This window comes from Corvus hawaiiensis, chromosome 1, assembly GCF_020740725.1.
Source record: "Corvus hawaiiensis isolate bCorHaw1 chromosome 1, bCorHaw1.pri.cur, whole genome shotgun sequence".
In the NCBI taxonomy this organism is placed as follows: domain Eukaryota; kingdom Metazoa; phylum Chordata; class Aves; order Passeriformes; family Corvidae; genus Corvus; species Corvus hawaiiensis.
The window spans coordinates 94,902,975-94,918,318 of NC_063213.1; the positions used below are offsets into that span (position 1 = coordinate 94,902,975).

At 48.8% G+C, this 15,344-nt stretch overlaps 1 gene segment (V, D, J or C); it reads left to right on the forward strand.

Moving 5' to 3' along the window:
- The first annotated feature begins 5,355 nt into the window (after positions 1-5,355).
- LOC125331540 lies at positions 5,356-7,558 on the forward strand. The segment is given in 2 exon segments: positions 5,356-5,450; positions 6,177-7,558. Coding segments are annotated over 2 exon segments (642 nt in total).
- The last annotated feature ends 7,786 nt before the right edge of the window (positions 7,559-15,344 follow it).

Below are 15,344 nucleotides of genomic sequence, written 5' to 3' on the forward strand. Positions count from 1 at the left end.
ACCCCCCTCTCACAAGCAACAGGCAGGACGCTGTGGTCACCATTTCTGACTCAGTTACACCAGGCAAGAGCAACCCTCCCCTGCTTTTGACAAAACCAGTTCACCACATCCTGAAGGGGAATTGAGGCTTTTCTCCCCCTGGCTCAGCTCCTGCTGCCTTCAAGAGAGCCTCTGCAGAGGACAGAGCAAGGTGTGCTGCATTAGGCTTGCTCAGGTCAGAGCCTCAGGCCCTGCAGACACCCAGAGAAGACCCTCAGCCCTTGCAGAAGCTACGTGAAATTTGCATGGCAAATCCAAAAACATTAAAACGCTCAATAAGTGCATTCTACCACCCTAATGTCAATCAGGGGGAGCTGTGCACCAGCATTTTTATCCTGATTTTCCCGTGACACATTTTCTTGCCACACCTTCTCCCAGTCTCTCAGGCAGATTCCTATTTTGAGAACAGTCCCTTAGACAAAAACCAGTGGAATCAGATGGACAGGAGGGAAAGGCCCATGATTAAGTGCTGTTATAATCCCTTAGTCATAAAGTGTTGATCAAGTCTGGGGCTGGGATTGGATCCATCTGCACCTCCCCTGAGAAGGTGTTTAGAAAGCAGGGGTGCCTTTTCTGCACCTCATGACTCAGTGGGTCCTTTTACAGCTCTACCCCTTTCCTGCCCCCAGTCTCAGCATCAATCCTTCTAAATTAATTCCAGTTTGATGTTCCTGTGTCTGTTTCATCCATGCAGTAAAGCTGCAGAGTCAGCGTTGCTGTTGGACTGTGCCACGCTTTGGCAAATTGGTATTAAACCTGACACCTCTGACAGTGAGTGTTTAATGGACCTAAAGCCCTCACTTCATGACAGGCTTCCTGACTGCCCCCACCAAGCAGTGCCTTTTCACTTTGCATTTGCAATGCAGAACATGCAGCTCAGGAGAACAGGAGAATAGAATTGTTCCCAGAAGGAACCCCACAACTGGGAGCTTTGCTGTGGGCCAATAGTGAGATTGACTTAGCGGGGTTAATTCCACAGAAGGGGACAGAATCTGCAGCTCTCCCAGCTGAGATCAGCTGAGGAGAGTTTTGTAGAGAACCTGTGCTCCACAGTAATTGTCCTCCCTCTCTTAAAAGCACCTTTGCATTTGGAATTATCCTGAAATCTGAAGAAAACCTATTATTCTCTAAGGGATGCTACAGCAGTGGAATAAGGGAGGATGACCAGAAGCAGAAGGCTTTGGTACAATACATTTTAACAGTGCTATCTCTATTCTCCTACAGATTAATTTGTGTCCATATCTGATTGTGCTCAGACAGCCTTTGAAAATCTCCAGGGGTTGAGCCACTGTCCCTGGAGATATTCAAAAGCCACCTGGACATGTTCCTTGGCAAACAGCTCCAGACAGTCCTGCTAGAGCAGAGGAGACCCAATCACCAGCACAGGTCCCTTCCAACCTCAGTCGTTTGCATTTCTGTGATACCTTTCTCATAGTGTTGGAAATGACAAGAAGTTGAAAATTTTTATGTAACTTTAGTCAGGGGTTTTGTTTGCCTTTGCCCAGGGGAAAAGAATTGAAGTTTCTTTTCAAAGGACTGTTTCACCAGGAGAGGACTGATGAGCTTAACATCACAACACACTGGGAGCAGCACAGGAGATAAACAAAAGATAACCACCATTAACAAACATCACCTCCAAGCATCACCCCTGGCATGGTCAGAGACACCTGGTCTGGGAGAAGATCAATAAGATGAAGAATGAGAACGTAATTAACATTGAAGGTGAAGGCATCAATAACCAATAGGACAGGAAATACTAAGAACTGTGTAACTTGAGACCAATGAACATCGAACCAATTAATTTCTCTGGGTTTGGACTGTATAAGTACATGAAAAATCAGTGAAAACCTTGTGTGATGGAAGGATTTTCTCTGCACACCCGGGCTATGTGTGGATGAAATGATTTCTGTTGCACATCCTGGCCAGAACAACATCCTGGCCAGAATAAAGTAATGCCTTCATTCTCTAACACTAAAAATTGCTGCTGGAGAGTTTTTGTTTTTCCAGCAGTTTCAGTGACAAGACCACCCACAATGTGAACTGCAATAAAACTTCTAAACTAATTTTAGGAACATTTTCACCTCCTGCACATCATATTTATTTTTCCTTCCCCTTGGTTGGTCTCACACATAGAGTGTGGTATCTAACATCTGTCCCGCTGAGCAAGTCAAAATGGAGAGAGCTCTCTCCTGTGGCAGAGAACATTAAAAGCATCCTGAAAGAATAAATCTCTTTCTAAGAGGCTACATGAGAAAGCATGGGGAAGAACTCAATGAGAATGTGCAATATTAAATAGCTTTTTGTACCACTGAATCCTTCTGCTTTCTCATACAGCATTGAAAATACAATGTAATAAGCATAATCCTGCATCTGGATTGTACAGTCTGACTTGTCTGTTTTGTGTCCTGAAATACTAAAAAGTTCCTGATAAAATGAGATCTATTGATGTCAACTGAACTTCTTTCTCTGATCTCTCCTGCTACCTTCTGGCCAAAGCGCTTATTGTTCTCACAACATTTTCACCTTCATGAAATCCAGCAAATAGCTCAAACAGGGGAAAAAAAACAACCAAGGAACCAAAGAAACCACCCAAACCCCACAAGAAGTGTTGTGTCTGCACATGCCACAAATGAAACTTCTTTGCTCTTCATTTGCATTCTGGCTGTGCCAGCAGGTGCCCTTGGAAACTCTTGCTAAGTGATACAGAGGCTTTAGAAAGTCCAGGGCCAGGAAGCTGAAAGAGCTGAAAAACTGAAGTGAGATTCAGAGAAGCTTCATTTGAAGGTACAAACTACAGCAGGGTTACAGCTGGAAGTGATTTGTAACAGGAGGAATGGAGTAGAATACGGGAAGAACTTGCAGCACTGCTTTCAAAATCCTTAGGATTTCTAAAGGAGTTTTAAACTGTAAGTTATTTGGGAAACTTGGTCAAACAAATGCTGTGGGATAATTTCACTCCTGCCTTGCTTTTTCTTATTCATTTTCATGCCCACAGTTAATTATTCAAACTTGTACATTTGTTGCCATCACAGAAGGATGGAACCCCAGTCTTAGTAAGTCCTGATTCCTGACTTATGATCAGCATGGGGTTTCTGTCAGATTTTGCCTTCGATTCACAGGTGAGAATCTGTGGTTCTGCTGAATTCTGTGACAAGCATTTCTCTTTTCCAAATGTCAGGAAATACTGGAGGAGGGGGGAATGCTGGTAATGCAAAGTCATAGGGAGAAAATGCCAGGAGGAAATCCAAGGCTCACCTGAGTGAGCACCACAATGGGTAGGTTAATTCAGCTACAGGCTTGGTTTGATCCGGATCTTATTCAGGATGCAGTGAGTGATTTGTGCCCTGACTGGATGCAGGGAAGACAACTGCATGGGGTTGCAATCAGGCCATCTTCATTATTGCATTTCTGAAAACCTCCCATAAGCAAGTCATCCACTTAAATGTGTGTGGAACCACAGAGGATATGCAAGGAATAGCTGAAAGGGGCATATCCATCACAGAAACTCATTAGGAGGGTGCTTAATTACCTGACTGCAAGGCAAGAGCTCTTTCTCTTTCTCTCCCTTATATTTCAGTCAGCAAATATGGTCTGAACTGAAGTATTGGAGAACCTGATCTGTCCCTGCAAAACCACTCAGGACTGGGGAGTGCAGTGCTCCTGGGAATGTCTGTCCTTCCAAAGCACAGCTTTGAAAATAGATTTCAGCTCTATGATTTCTGCAGGGAGGGCCTGAGTTGATTCCTGGCTGTGTCAAAGCCTCCCACGATCAGGGCACTTCATCTTTTGTGATCTGTAGAAGGTATTGGAACATAACCTGCAAGGAGACAGAGTAGAGACAACCCAGCTTCATTTTGTGGGGATCTCTAACGGGCACTGTGCACATGCAGTTTTATTTTGATGACAAACAGACTCTCTGGCCATGGGGTTCCACCTGCCTGGGCACACTGCTAGATCATCCTTGGGAGAACACCTTCTGTTCACACTTGACAGGAGTCACCTCCAGAGGCTGAGAGTTTCTGTCCTCTTCCCAATGCCCCTGTCAATGCCCACAGCCCCGCACAATATCATCATGAGGAGCACATTTGGGAACATACACAGGGTTAGGCACCACAGCCCCATGAACAGGTGCTCCAGAAAGCAGCCAGTCCACAATGAACGTTCTTCCCCATCCTTCCAAAGCCAAGCTCAGGGCTTGTCTGCGGAGTTGTGCAACCCCATCACATGTGCCTGTACCTGTGTCTGCAGCCTTACAGAAGAACAACACACCCTAAGTTCTGACAGAAGAACACACACCACAGATACAGTAAAGTACAGAAATACAGAAAAAACCCCACACTGAATAGCTCTCCTCACTCCTCTGTGTGCCTCTGCTTTACCCACAACAAATTACTTTTGTATCACTTGCCTATTTCTCTGCTCCTTTTGTGCTTTGAAACTTGCAGCCTGAAGGGGACACAGTTGTCCTTTGTCTTTTTTGTAGAAGAACAAACAGTGCCTGGGACTGGGAGCTCCGACCTCAGAGTTGGTTTGTCCTGAAAAGCCACCTCCAGGCAGCTCTTCCCAGCTCAGAAGAACCTATAACCACAGAAAAGCACTAGATGATTTATCCTTCAAGGAAACCAGACACTGAACCATATCCAGAAGTGGAATCAGCCAGAATCCAGGAGAAATTCCACCCCCTGCAGGGGCCTGGGTTTAGAAGAATGGAGTTTCCTACACCACTGACCACTCATCTGCACCACCTCCACGGGACAGGGCTGCACGGATCCAGCACAGGACAAGCACTCAGGGATTATGTGAGCAAGAGTTGCTGATCAGGCTCAGATCTGACCTGCTGTCCTCTGCAGCAGGGCCTGCCATGCACTAGGCAAGGGCACAGCCGTGTGCTTAGCTAAAGTGTAAAAGAATAAATTCCCTTGGTGATCCTATGCTCAGTGTCCTTGTGTCCCTGCCCAGGTGACAAACAACCGACAGAGATGGCAAAGTCAGTTTTCTCCCTGGTCCATATCAGATGCAGAGACGTGAATGTCTCTGAGAGTCTTTCACTGGATCACAGAAGGGGTGAATGTGGAAGAGGCCTCACGTACACAGAGAGGGCTTAAAAGAAAGATGGGGACCATGCAGGGTGAGAGACATCCAGGAGGCACCAACAGCTTCCAGTTCTGCTCCTCCTGGCAGAGCAGAAGCTCCTCCTGCTTCCTCCTCTGCTCCTCCACCTCTCGCCCTCAGTGTTGTCATAGACAGAGGGAGGGACTAGGAGGGACTGGGCCTGAGTGCAGTGACAGAGGCCCAGGCAGGGCAGGTGTGGGCAGAGCTGTTCCGCAGGCAGAGAGAAGGTGCAGAGAGGCGAGACAGAGCGGGCCTGGCCATGTGGAGGGCCCTGTGCGTGGCCTTATTGCCCATTGTAGGTGAGTGAAGGGAAGGGCTGATGCCCCCAGCAGCTGAGCGTGGCCCTGAGCTCCGCACGGCTCTGGGGAGCTGTGCCGAGCGCCTGCAGCCGGACCTGTTCCCCGGCTCGAGCTCCCAGCCCTGCCTGTGGAGCACGGCGAGAGCAGCCCTGCTCCTCCTCTGGCTGTGAGCTCGGCACCTCCAGCCAAGCTGCCTCCTCTGCAGCCTGGGGACACGCAGGGCACCTCCCTGCTGCACTCACATCTTGGGGCCCAGCGCTTTGCCCTGGCACTGGGCACTCTGCTCCTGGGGCACCGCGGCCCCTCTGGCAAAGAGCAGCTTGAGGATGGCAGCACAGGGCCCAAGCCCATTGCCCGGCACAGGCCTTTGTCTTTCCTGTGCTCAGCTGGAGCACTTCCAGGGACAGGAGAGTGGCTTCCTCACCATTCTCCATTGGCAAACACAAAGGGATTTGTCCCCCCATGCTGCAAATCCTTCCTGCTTCTTTGGGGAAAATCAGAAAAAGCTTCCTGTCGGACAGGGAAAAGGAGGGAGGGAAATGTGGTGGCTCCTTCCTTGTGAGCCTTGATAGCTGCTACCAGCTCTGCCCATCTGTGTCAGCTGGCTTCAAAGAGGACGATTTTGTCCTCCCACTGGTCCAGTGCCATTCCAAAGCCCCACCAGCATTGCCCTCACCTTTGCTGACTCTTGGAGTGGTCATGGCTCATTCTTGCTCTCTGCAGCAGTCACTGGACAGGTGGCCTTGGAGCAGCACCCCAGGGAACTGACCGTGCGAATGGGAGATCACGTCACCTTCCAGTGCAGCATGAAAGTAGGTTATATGAGCAGCTACTACATGTACTGGTACCGCCAGGGCCCAAAGAGCACTCTGGAATGGATTTACAGGGAGGGTGATATCTATGGAGAAGGTTTCCAAGATCGCTTTGTGGGAAAAGTGCAGAGCTCCATGAACAGATTCACACTGCACATCCTGTCAACAAAGCAAGGGGATGCAGCAACATATTACTGTGGAGCAGAACCACCCTGGAGCAGCTCTGCAGCAGAGTGGACCAAAAACCAACAGATGGGGAAGACAGATCTCTCAGCATTTCTTTCTAGCAGCTGCTCCCCAGGGCTCTTGTCAGGCAGTGCAGGGAGGGTGGTAGAAGGGCTGGTAGCATTTGTGGTGCAGGAGGATCTCTTCTGGGAACTGCAGAGGCAGTCAGTTCATAACACATTTTGTCTGCCACTTCTTCCTTCCCATGCCCTTCCCCTGCTCCAGAGTGTGAAGTCCAGCCCACAGGAGACATTTCTCCCGGAATTTTTCACCTTTGGTTCTTCGCATTGAGTGCAGTTCTTCACAAACTCCTCCAGTGTGGGTCTACAGTTCCCAGTGCAGTCCTTCAGGAACAGACTGCTTCAGTGTGGGTCCCTGCAGGTTCTCCCAGAAAACCTGCTATGACATGGGCTACTTATTCCATGAGACCGCAGTTCCTGTCAGGAGCCTGCTCCAACGTGAGCTCTGCATGGAGTCACAGACATTTTCAGGACGTACCCAGCTGCTTCTGTGTGGGGAACTCTATGGGCTGCAGGGCCAATATCTGCTCCACCATCAGTTGACATCACCTGCATCACCATGGGCTTCACCGTGGGCAGCAGGGTTATCTCTGCTCTGGCCTCTGCAGCAGCTCCTGGCCCTCCTTCCTCAGGGACACTCAGCACGGCTTTGGGAAGTGGGAGTCATGCTTAGCTGCATTTACAGCCTTCTACTGTGAGACACAGGGTCTTGGTGGGTGAGGAGAGAGTGGATGTTGTGCATTCTTCATTCAGTTGTGCTCTCAGCACTGACTTCCCTGGAAACCGTCTGGACAAAATCCTTTGTTATGGACTAGAAAACAGCTCAGTTACAAGGACTTTTCAAGGGCAGATACTCCATGCTCCAGCCTCTCCCCTTGGACTGCTGGAAATGGAATTCCTGAAGGCTGATCTGGCTGCTGAAGCCTGAGGTGAATAAAGCATTCAGGACCTCAGCCTTTCCCATATCCTGTGTCACCTGGTCCCCATCCCATTCGGCAGTGGCCCCACATTTTCCCCAGCCTCGTTTGTCCGTGCAGCCTCCTGGCACGTTGACCTGACTCCTTGCTCACTGGAGAGGAATCCTCTTCAGCTCAGCACTGCTGAGGCTGTGGACTACTGTGGCCCCCACTGGGCTCCCCAGCCTGGGAAGGACATGGGCAGAGGGGAACAAACACAATGAAGGGCCATGAACACAAGGAATGGAGACACTGGCAGAGGAGAGCCTGGGAGAACTGGGTTCATTTAGAACAGACAAGAAATTGCTGGGGCGGAAATTTGTCACAGGAGCCCCTTGCACTCCTCCAGCACTGGCCTTTGGTTTCCGTAAGGGAGAAAGGGAGAGCTGCTGCTCATCATTTCCCAGTTGACGTTCCTCCCATCCACTCTGCCCAGGATTGCAGCCTACAAGCCATGGCCAGCAATAGACTTCTCAAGCTCCAGGAAGCAGCCAATAGAGCGGTCAAGTGAGAATGCTTGTTCTTCCCCATCTCTCCCAGGCCATGTGTTCAGCTAAATGATAAAAAAGTAACTTCTCTTGGTAATTCTGCTCAGAGCGTCCTCCTGTGGCAAGGAACTGACAGACATTGCAAAGGAAGTTTTCTCCTCTGCCTGGGGCAAATATCTCCTGCACGGATGGGAATGAGCCTGTGAGTGTCTCTTTCACAGGGCCACAGAAAGAGTGAAATTGAAAAATGTTTCTTTGAAGCAAAGAGGGCTTAAAAAAAGATGGGGAAAAGCTTCTTAATACAGGCTGGAATGATGGGATGAGAGGTAAAATTTTTACACAGAGTATAGACTCAGACATGATACTAGGAAGAATTTTTTAAAATTACAGTGATGAAATAGATTGCCCCAAGAAATTGTATCTGCTCCAAACCTGAAAACATTTAAGGTCAGATTCAGTGTGGCTTGAGCAACTAATTGTCTTGGTCTGAAAGACTGGTGTCTGCCACGGAAGGCGGAAACCTCCCTTGGAATGGACAATATGACCCCCTTCCCTCCAAATTATTATAACTTTGAAATTAAGGGGCTTTCAGGCAAAGATGTGGGAAAGGGAATAACAGTTCTGTGCTAGTATATATAACAAGGCAAACAAACGACAGCAACAGCAGCAACAACAAACAGAAGCAGACACCCGGTGCCAGCCGCTCCCGGCCGCCGGCCCTTTCCCCTCGGTGCAGTTCCGCTCACGGCCGGCAGGGGCGCTGGTGGCTCCCGGCCGGGCAGGGCGGGTGCGGTGATTCCCCCGCGCCTGCAGGGGGCGCTGTGGCGCGAGCTCGGCCATCCCTTTCAGGTGGACAATGGCGGGGGATCCGGCCGCAGAGAGAGAGGAGGGGCTGCCTTTACAAACCCCCAGCAGCAGCTGGTCGCGGTGCCCCTCCGGATGGTGAAATGGGCTGTAGCAGGAACCTCAGCGCAGCGGCTGGAACGGCAGAGGCGAGCACACTTGGGGTGGCAAACTGTCGCAAAAACTCCAGTGCTGCACCAGGAGCAGCGGAAGATCAGGCAGACATGGGGTATCAGGTTAAAGTGTACCAAAAATCCCTGAAGCAGTGGCAGAAAACAGCAGGGCTGGGCAATGGCAGCCGAGCTCTCATGAGCAGCCAGGAGATGCTCCCTCCAGAGCGGGTAGGGGTTCTGGGTCCTGGGTTTCCCCTGAGGCACGCAAACAGATGGCGAGCATCCCTGCGAGTGAGACTGGTTGTAGAAAAGGTACCAGTTCAACAACTGCTCTTACAAGCAAAGGCTCAGGCACGGGAGGAGGAGCAGTTGAGGACAGAACTCCGCGGTGGCAGTGAATTCTCCCGGCAGCAGCAGCCCAGCACCAAGACTATGACTGTCTCTCCTCCAATCCCCAGAGCAAGTGCCAGCGAGGAGCTGAGCCCAGCCGCTGACTGCACCCAGAGCCAAAATCTCGCAGTATCTCTGCACTTCCCAAGAGAAAGCCCTGCAGCTAAGAGGGTAGCCAACTGCACCCTTCCCCCTCACTTTCCCAGCCACATCTTTTGTCTCTTAAGTATTGTCGTTATCATCTCTTAGGCAACAAAAGGGAGAAAAATTCCCTGAGAGAAAAAAAAAAAAAGGAAAAATCCTAACCTCCAACACCTGTTAAAGTTGAAAACATCCCTGATCATTGCAGGAGGGTTGAACTAAACGACCATTCAATTCTACTTCCAACTTGAATTATTCTGTGATTCTAAACCTGTCCGTATTTCTGGACACTGATGAGTCAGTTTTCTCCTTGGCCCACATCAGCTGCAAAGATGTGAATGTGCCTGAGAATCTTTCATGGGATCACAGAACGGGTGAATTTTGAAGATGCCTCACTTATGCAAAGACGGCGCAAATAAAGACAAGGACAGACTTTTTAACACAGCCTGTAGCAATGGGACGAAGGGTAACAGTTTGACACAAAAATCAAGTAGATGCTAAAGAGATATACTGAAGAAAATGTTTATAACGAGGTGTTTACAGCTTTTTTTATTTGTCATGCTTGTCATGGGTTAGCAAGCATAGTCCCAGAAGTGATGTTCTTGCAAAGGGGTGCTTACAGCTTTCCCCATGACCTGACAGAACCTATCAGCAGCCAGTTTGAATATGGACAATTCTTTAAGCCACTTAAAATTGTGACCACCTCTGTGATCCACACTTAAGAATAGACAAACCCCCCCCACAGCTCTGTCTCATTTCCGGTGCCGGGACAGGTGGCTGCGGGCCCCGTGCGAGGGCCAGCGGGCCCAGCTCAGGCCAGGCCAGGCCGGGCCACGGCCATCCTGGAGCCAATGGGCCCTGTTCCACCCGCGGTACCCCCCACAGCCCTGCTATGGGCAGATGGGGCAGCTCGGCTCCCCCTCTCCAGCGCGGCCAAGATTCAGCTGAAGCTGCCCTGCTGCCCGGCAAAGATCATGTGACCAAGAACGATAAGCGACATTCCAGCTGCAGGGCCTAGGTGAGATTAACCCTTTTAGTGCTATAAAGAGCTGAAAACCTGAGGGAGGAGAAAGAGGAGATGCTTAAAGCTGAAATTCTGTTGTAAAGCTATGATGTATCAGGGTACCCATTTTAATTTCTTGACAGTGTGGGGGGTGGAGCGTTCAACTTGTACTTGAGAGCAAAAGCACCTGCACTGAGATAGGCAGATGCTGAAGGAGCTGTAATTTAATGAGAAGTTTGAACAGAGAGAGATGGAAGCGATGAGGACTTTTGCTCCAAATGGAAAAGGAGAAGACCTCAGTTGCTAGAGATGCTCCCAGAGATAGTCCTAGAGATGAAGATGAGGAGGACCCTTTGCTCCCAGGGAAGGAGAAGGGCCGCTGTTCTTAGAGATGAAATGCTCCCAGAGATGGGTGAAGAGAACTTTTGTTTCTGAATGGCTCAACCTTAAAATTTTACCCCAGTAATTCAAGAGTGGGCCCTCAAAAGCAGTTGTGGGAAAAGCTGCAAGTCGGGGGAAGGGACTCCCATGCGAGCAGAGAACCAACCCAGGCGGCTGTCTCCTTGTGATAATGTTTTCATAGCATGGGCAAGAGAGACTCCTCTTCCTAAATGGACTGAAAAAGATTATTATGGAAGTGATAAATACACTGAACATCTCAAGGGTTGTCTTTTTACATTGTCACTGGGAGAAAGGAGCAAGATGGGGGGAGAAGTGTTCTGAAGGTGTGGTATGTTTCTTTTCTTCTTCTTTTAGGTTTCTTTATATTCCTTCAAGTTTGGTGCCTGTTTTGCGTTTCTCCTAATTCTTATCTCACAGAAGGTAAACAGTAATGAGTATTTTGGACCAAACCACTACATGCTGTTGGAAAATATACCAAGTTTAAAATGTTTTATTTTATAACTTTAGTCAGGTTTGTTCGCCTTTACCCTGAGGGAAGGGAAAGGAAGTTTCCTTTCAGGGCATTGTTCCACCAGGTCAGGCCTGATGAACTTAACATCTAAACAGACTGGGAGTAGCACAGAAAATACACAAAAGATAATGACCATCAATGAGCATTAACAAACCCTCAATGCCAAACATCACCCCTGGCATGGTCAAAGACACCTGGTCTGTGGAAGGAGAGATAAGAATGCGGACCTAATTAGCATCAGAGATGACAAAATTCATATCCAATAGGAAACCAAATACTAAGGACTGTGTAACTTGGACCAATGAACATCGAACCAATGAATTTCTGTGGGTTTTGACTGTATAAGTATGTGAAAAATCTAGTAAAATTCATGCGTCATGGAATGATTCTCTTTGCACACCTGGGCTAGGTGTGGATGAAATGATTTCTGTTGCACATCCTGGCCAGAACAACATCCTGGCCAGAATAAAGTAATGCCTTCATTCTCTAACGCTAAAAATATTGTTGGAGGTTTTCGGTTTTCCCATAGTTTCAGTGACAATGCCAAGGGTTGAAGAGACTGGCAGCATCACATCAGCACATTCCACAGCTTTCCTGCAGGACTCGACCAACAAGGTGGAGAAAACAATTTGACACACTCAGGGGAACAGCAGATGAACATGCCCGCGTTACCAACAGGAAATAGCAGCACTGCTGTAGAACCAGTGGTTAAAAATGAGAAGCACACCTCTGTCATTGGGAACAACAGCAGTGCAAATGGGATGAAATAATGCAATTTGCTTTTTGTGTCTTAGAACTGCATCTGAGAATTAGGAAAATGCTCCCCAATTCCAGACTACCATTATTCAAAATGACTGAGGTATGATAAAAATCAAATGAAAAGCCAACTTCATTCAACTATAACAAACAGAGTCAATTAAAACACCACCAGCTGAACCAAAATAACTTCTGAACAGTTTTAAACATGGACTAATTTTTCCCTTGGCATGCAAAGGATGCCTCTCTTTGAGGAGAGAAATGCTTGAAGGTCTAGAAGGACTTAGGAAATATATGAAAATATATGATAAAAATAACTTGAACATTAATAAGCCTGAGAGATGCTCCCCAGAAAACCTTTACAATATTTCACCCTAACTCTCTTATTGTTTGTTAAAAGACAAACCAGTAATCAGATCCTTTCTGTGAGACACTTCAAACAGCAATATTCCTTTCCAAGGGGTTGGGGCAATATTTTAATGAGCTAAATTGTAACTACCCTATCTGACAAAAGAAGAAAGGATGATAATGTTTGTTTTAGTGTACAGAACCCTCTGGAACAGTGTTACATGTTCAGAAGTAGAGCAGTGTAGAGGGACAGGAAAACAAAAGGCAGCTTTTCAAAGACATGGAAGAGGAGACATCACCTGGCACTGAAAAAAACCCAAATGTTTTTGTAGAACCATCAAGCACAGTGTGAAGTACGTTCCACATCAATTGAAAACAACTGAACCACCACACACAAACTGCCCTCCCTTCTCTTGAAGGGGGAAACATGGTGCCCCTACCTCGCCTATTTTTCCCCAGACAACTGTGTGCACATACACAGATTTGATTCCCAGAATTACTCAAACAGCAGAAATACCTTTTTTTCCCTGGACCGATTTCTTCAACATTCAACCTCAGATCTCAGCTCTTGCAAATAGGTCACTTTAGACATTTGATCACCAGCTCCAGTTGAACAAGTGGGCAGGAACCTCCTGTATTTAGATGTTTCCAGTTTAGCTCAGCATTATGTTCTTCTCTTTGTCTCAGAGCACAGAGGAGGATTTTGGTATCCTGAAGTCAGTATACTATTCTCCTTCCAGAAGGGCATGGGGCTCCCTTGGTGCTGCCTAAGATCTGTCCCTGTCTGTAGGATATGTTGCATGGGAATAAATGTGAATTTGGGAACAATCTCGGTGCGCTTCCAATTCCATAGGGACAAAGAAATGCAAAGATATCATTCTGAAGAATGAAGATCCTTTTAACTTCAGATCCAAAAATGGCCAGAAGCAGATGCAAATGAAGAACAAGACCTGGAGACCAGAAACGGCACTTCCCACAAGGAATCTCTCAGCTATAGACATCAGAACAGGAACTGTGACCTGTGGATGCTTTGTATTTACCAGTTCTGAGTTTATTCAGGAGCCCTTTGTTCATCCTTTTGGCCTTCTGACACAATGCTTGACTTACTGCTTTGTCAAGAGGAACCATTCAAGAGGTTCAAGGAGCTAATCTCTGAAAATCAGCAGTTCTCCTAGACCCCTCCTGTGTCCAGGACCATAACCCTTGGGATTCCTCCCAGAAGATCCCTGAAGAGCCCAGATTCTGCTCTCCTGAAGCCCAGGGCTCCAGTCCTGCTTTATGCATTGCTCCCTTCTCCCTGCATCCTGAGCTCAAAGGGTGCACGGTCACTGTAGCCAAGGCTGCCCCGAGCACCTCACATCCGCCACCAATTCCTCCTCACTGGCCAGTGGAGGTCCAGCTCCCCAGGCACCTGTGTCAGCAAGCTTGCACCAGTACACTCCAGAAACTCCCTGAGTGTGTGTGCTCAGCTGTGCTGTCCTGCCAACAGACACTTGACACTCTTCAAGCACCCCATGAGGACCGGAGCCCAGCAATGTCCCAATTATCCCAAGAAGGCCATGTCTATTTCCTCCCATTCCTCACATGTTTTCTACCCACCTTTCTGTCTTGGCAATGGCTTATATCCTATATCCATTTTTGGTTTCGTTTTTGTGTTGTGTCCGCAATGGTCACTGCCTCCCCCGGCTCCAGAAATATTGCGATGGGCGAGGGGCAGCCTGGGATCCCCTGAGCGTTGGGGGCCAGAGGCTGCTGCTTCCTTCCAGTGGGGGTGCTCAACTCAGGAGCCACGCATCATGGGCGTCTGACTGGAGATACTGTTGTCCCATGGTTTTTACCTGTTTTCCTATTTTCTTTTCCTTTGGCACTGTTACTAGGGCTTGCTAGCATGCTTCTCTGCTCCTCTGTCACTTGGGAGCCCAGAGCTGGTGCGTTCTGTGCCAGGAACAGGGAGCCGGGAGCACACCAGGCTGCTCCCTCTGCGTGTTGGCCTGACCCTGTGACCAGCCATCGCCAGTGACCTGCCCAAAGGAGCAATCCCTGCCCAGCCCCACTGTTTTCTGCCACTGCTTCAGGGATTTTTGCTACACTTTAACTTGACACCCCATGTCTAACCAGACCCTTGTGGCTCCTGCCATGGCTTCGGAGTTTCCGCTACACTTTGTTTACCACCCTGTGTGCTCTCACTTCTGCTGTTCCACCCGCTGCTCCAAGGTCTCTGCTACAGCCCATTTCACCATCTGGAGGGCACCAGGATTGGCTGCGCTGGGGGTTTGTGAAGAAAGCCCTGGCGCTCTCTCTCTCTCTCTCTCTCTCTCCTGCCGCCTGAGCCGCCATTTCCCACCTGAAAGGGACGGCCGAGCTCGCGCCACAGCGCCCCCTGCAGGCGCGGGGGAATCACCGCACCCGCCCTGCCTGGCCGGGAGCCACCAGCGCCCCTGCCGGCCGTGAGCGGAACTGCACCGAGGGGAAAGGGCCGGCGGCCGGGAGCGGCTGGCACCGGGTGTCTGCTTCTGTTTGTTGTTGCTGCCGTTGTGGTTTGTTTGCCTTGTTATATATTCTAGCACAGAACTGTTATTCCTTTTCCCACATCTTTGCCTGAAAGCCCCTTAATTTCAAAGTTATAATAATTTGGAGGGAAGGGGGTCATATTCTCCACTCCAAGGGAGGTTCCCACCTTCCTTGGCAGACACCTGTCTTTCAGACTAAGACAACCACCACCCCTTGTGTGAGGCAGCACAGACAGCAGACAAAAAATTCACAAACTCACAAAGAGTACATTTATTTCCATGACCTTGCTAACCTGGGGGGTTCCCAGAGATACAGTCAGGGAGAGGCACAGAGAGACACCGGCATCTAAACTGGGCCCATGCTAGAGGATCTCTG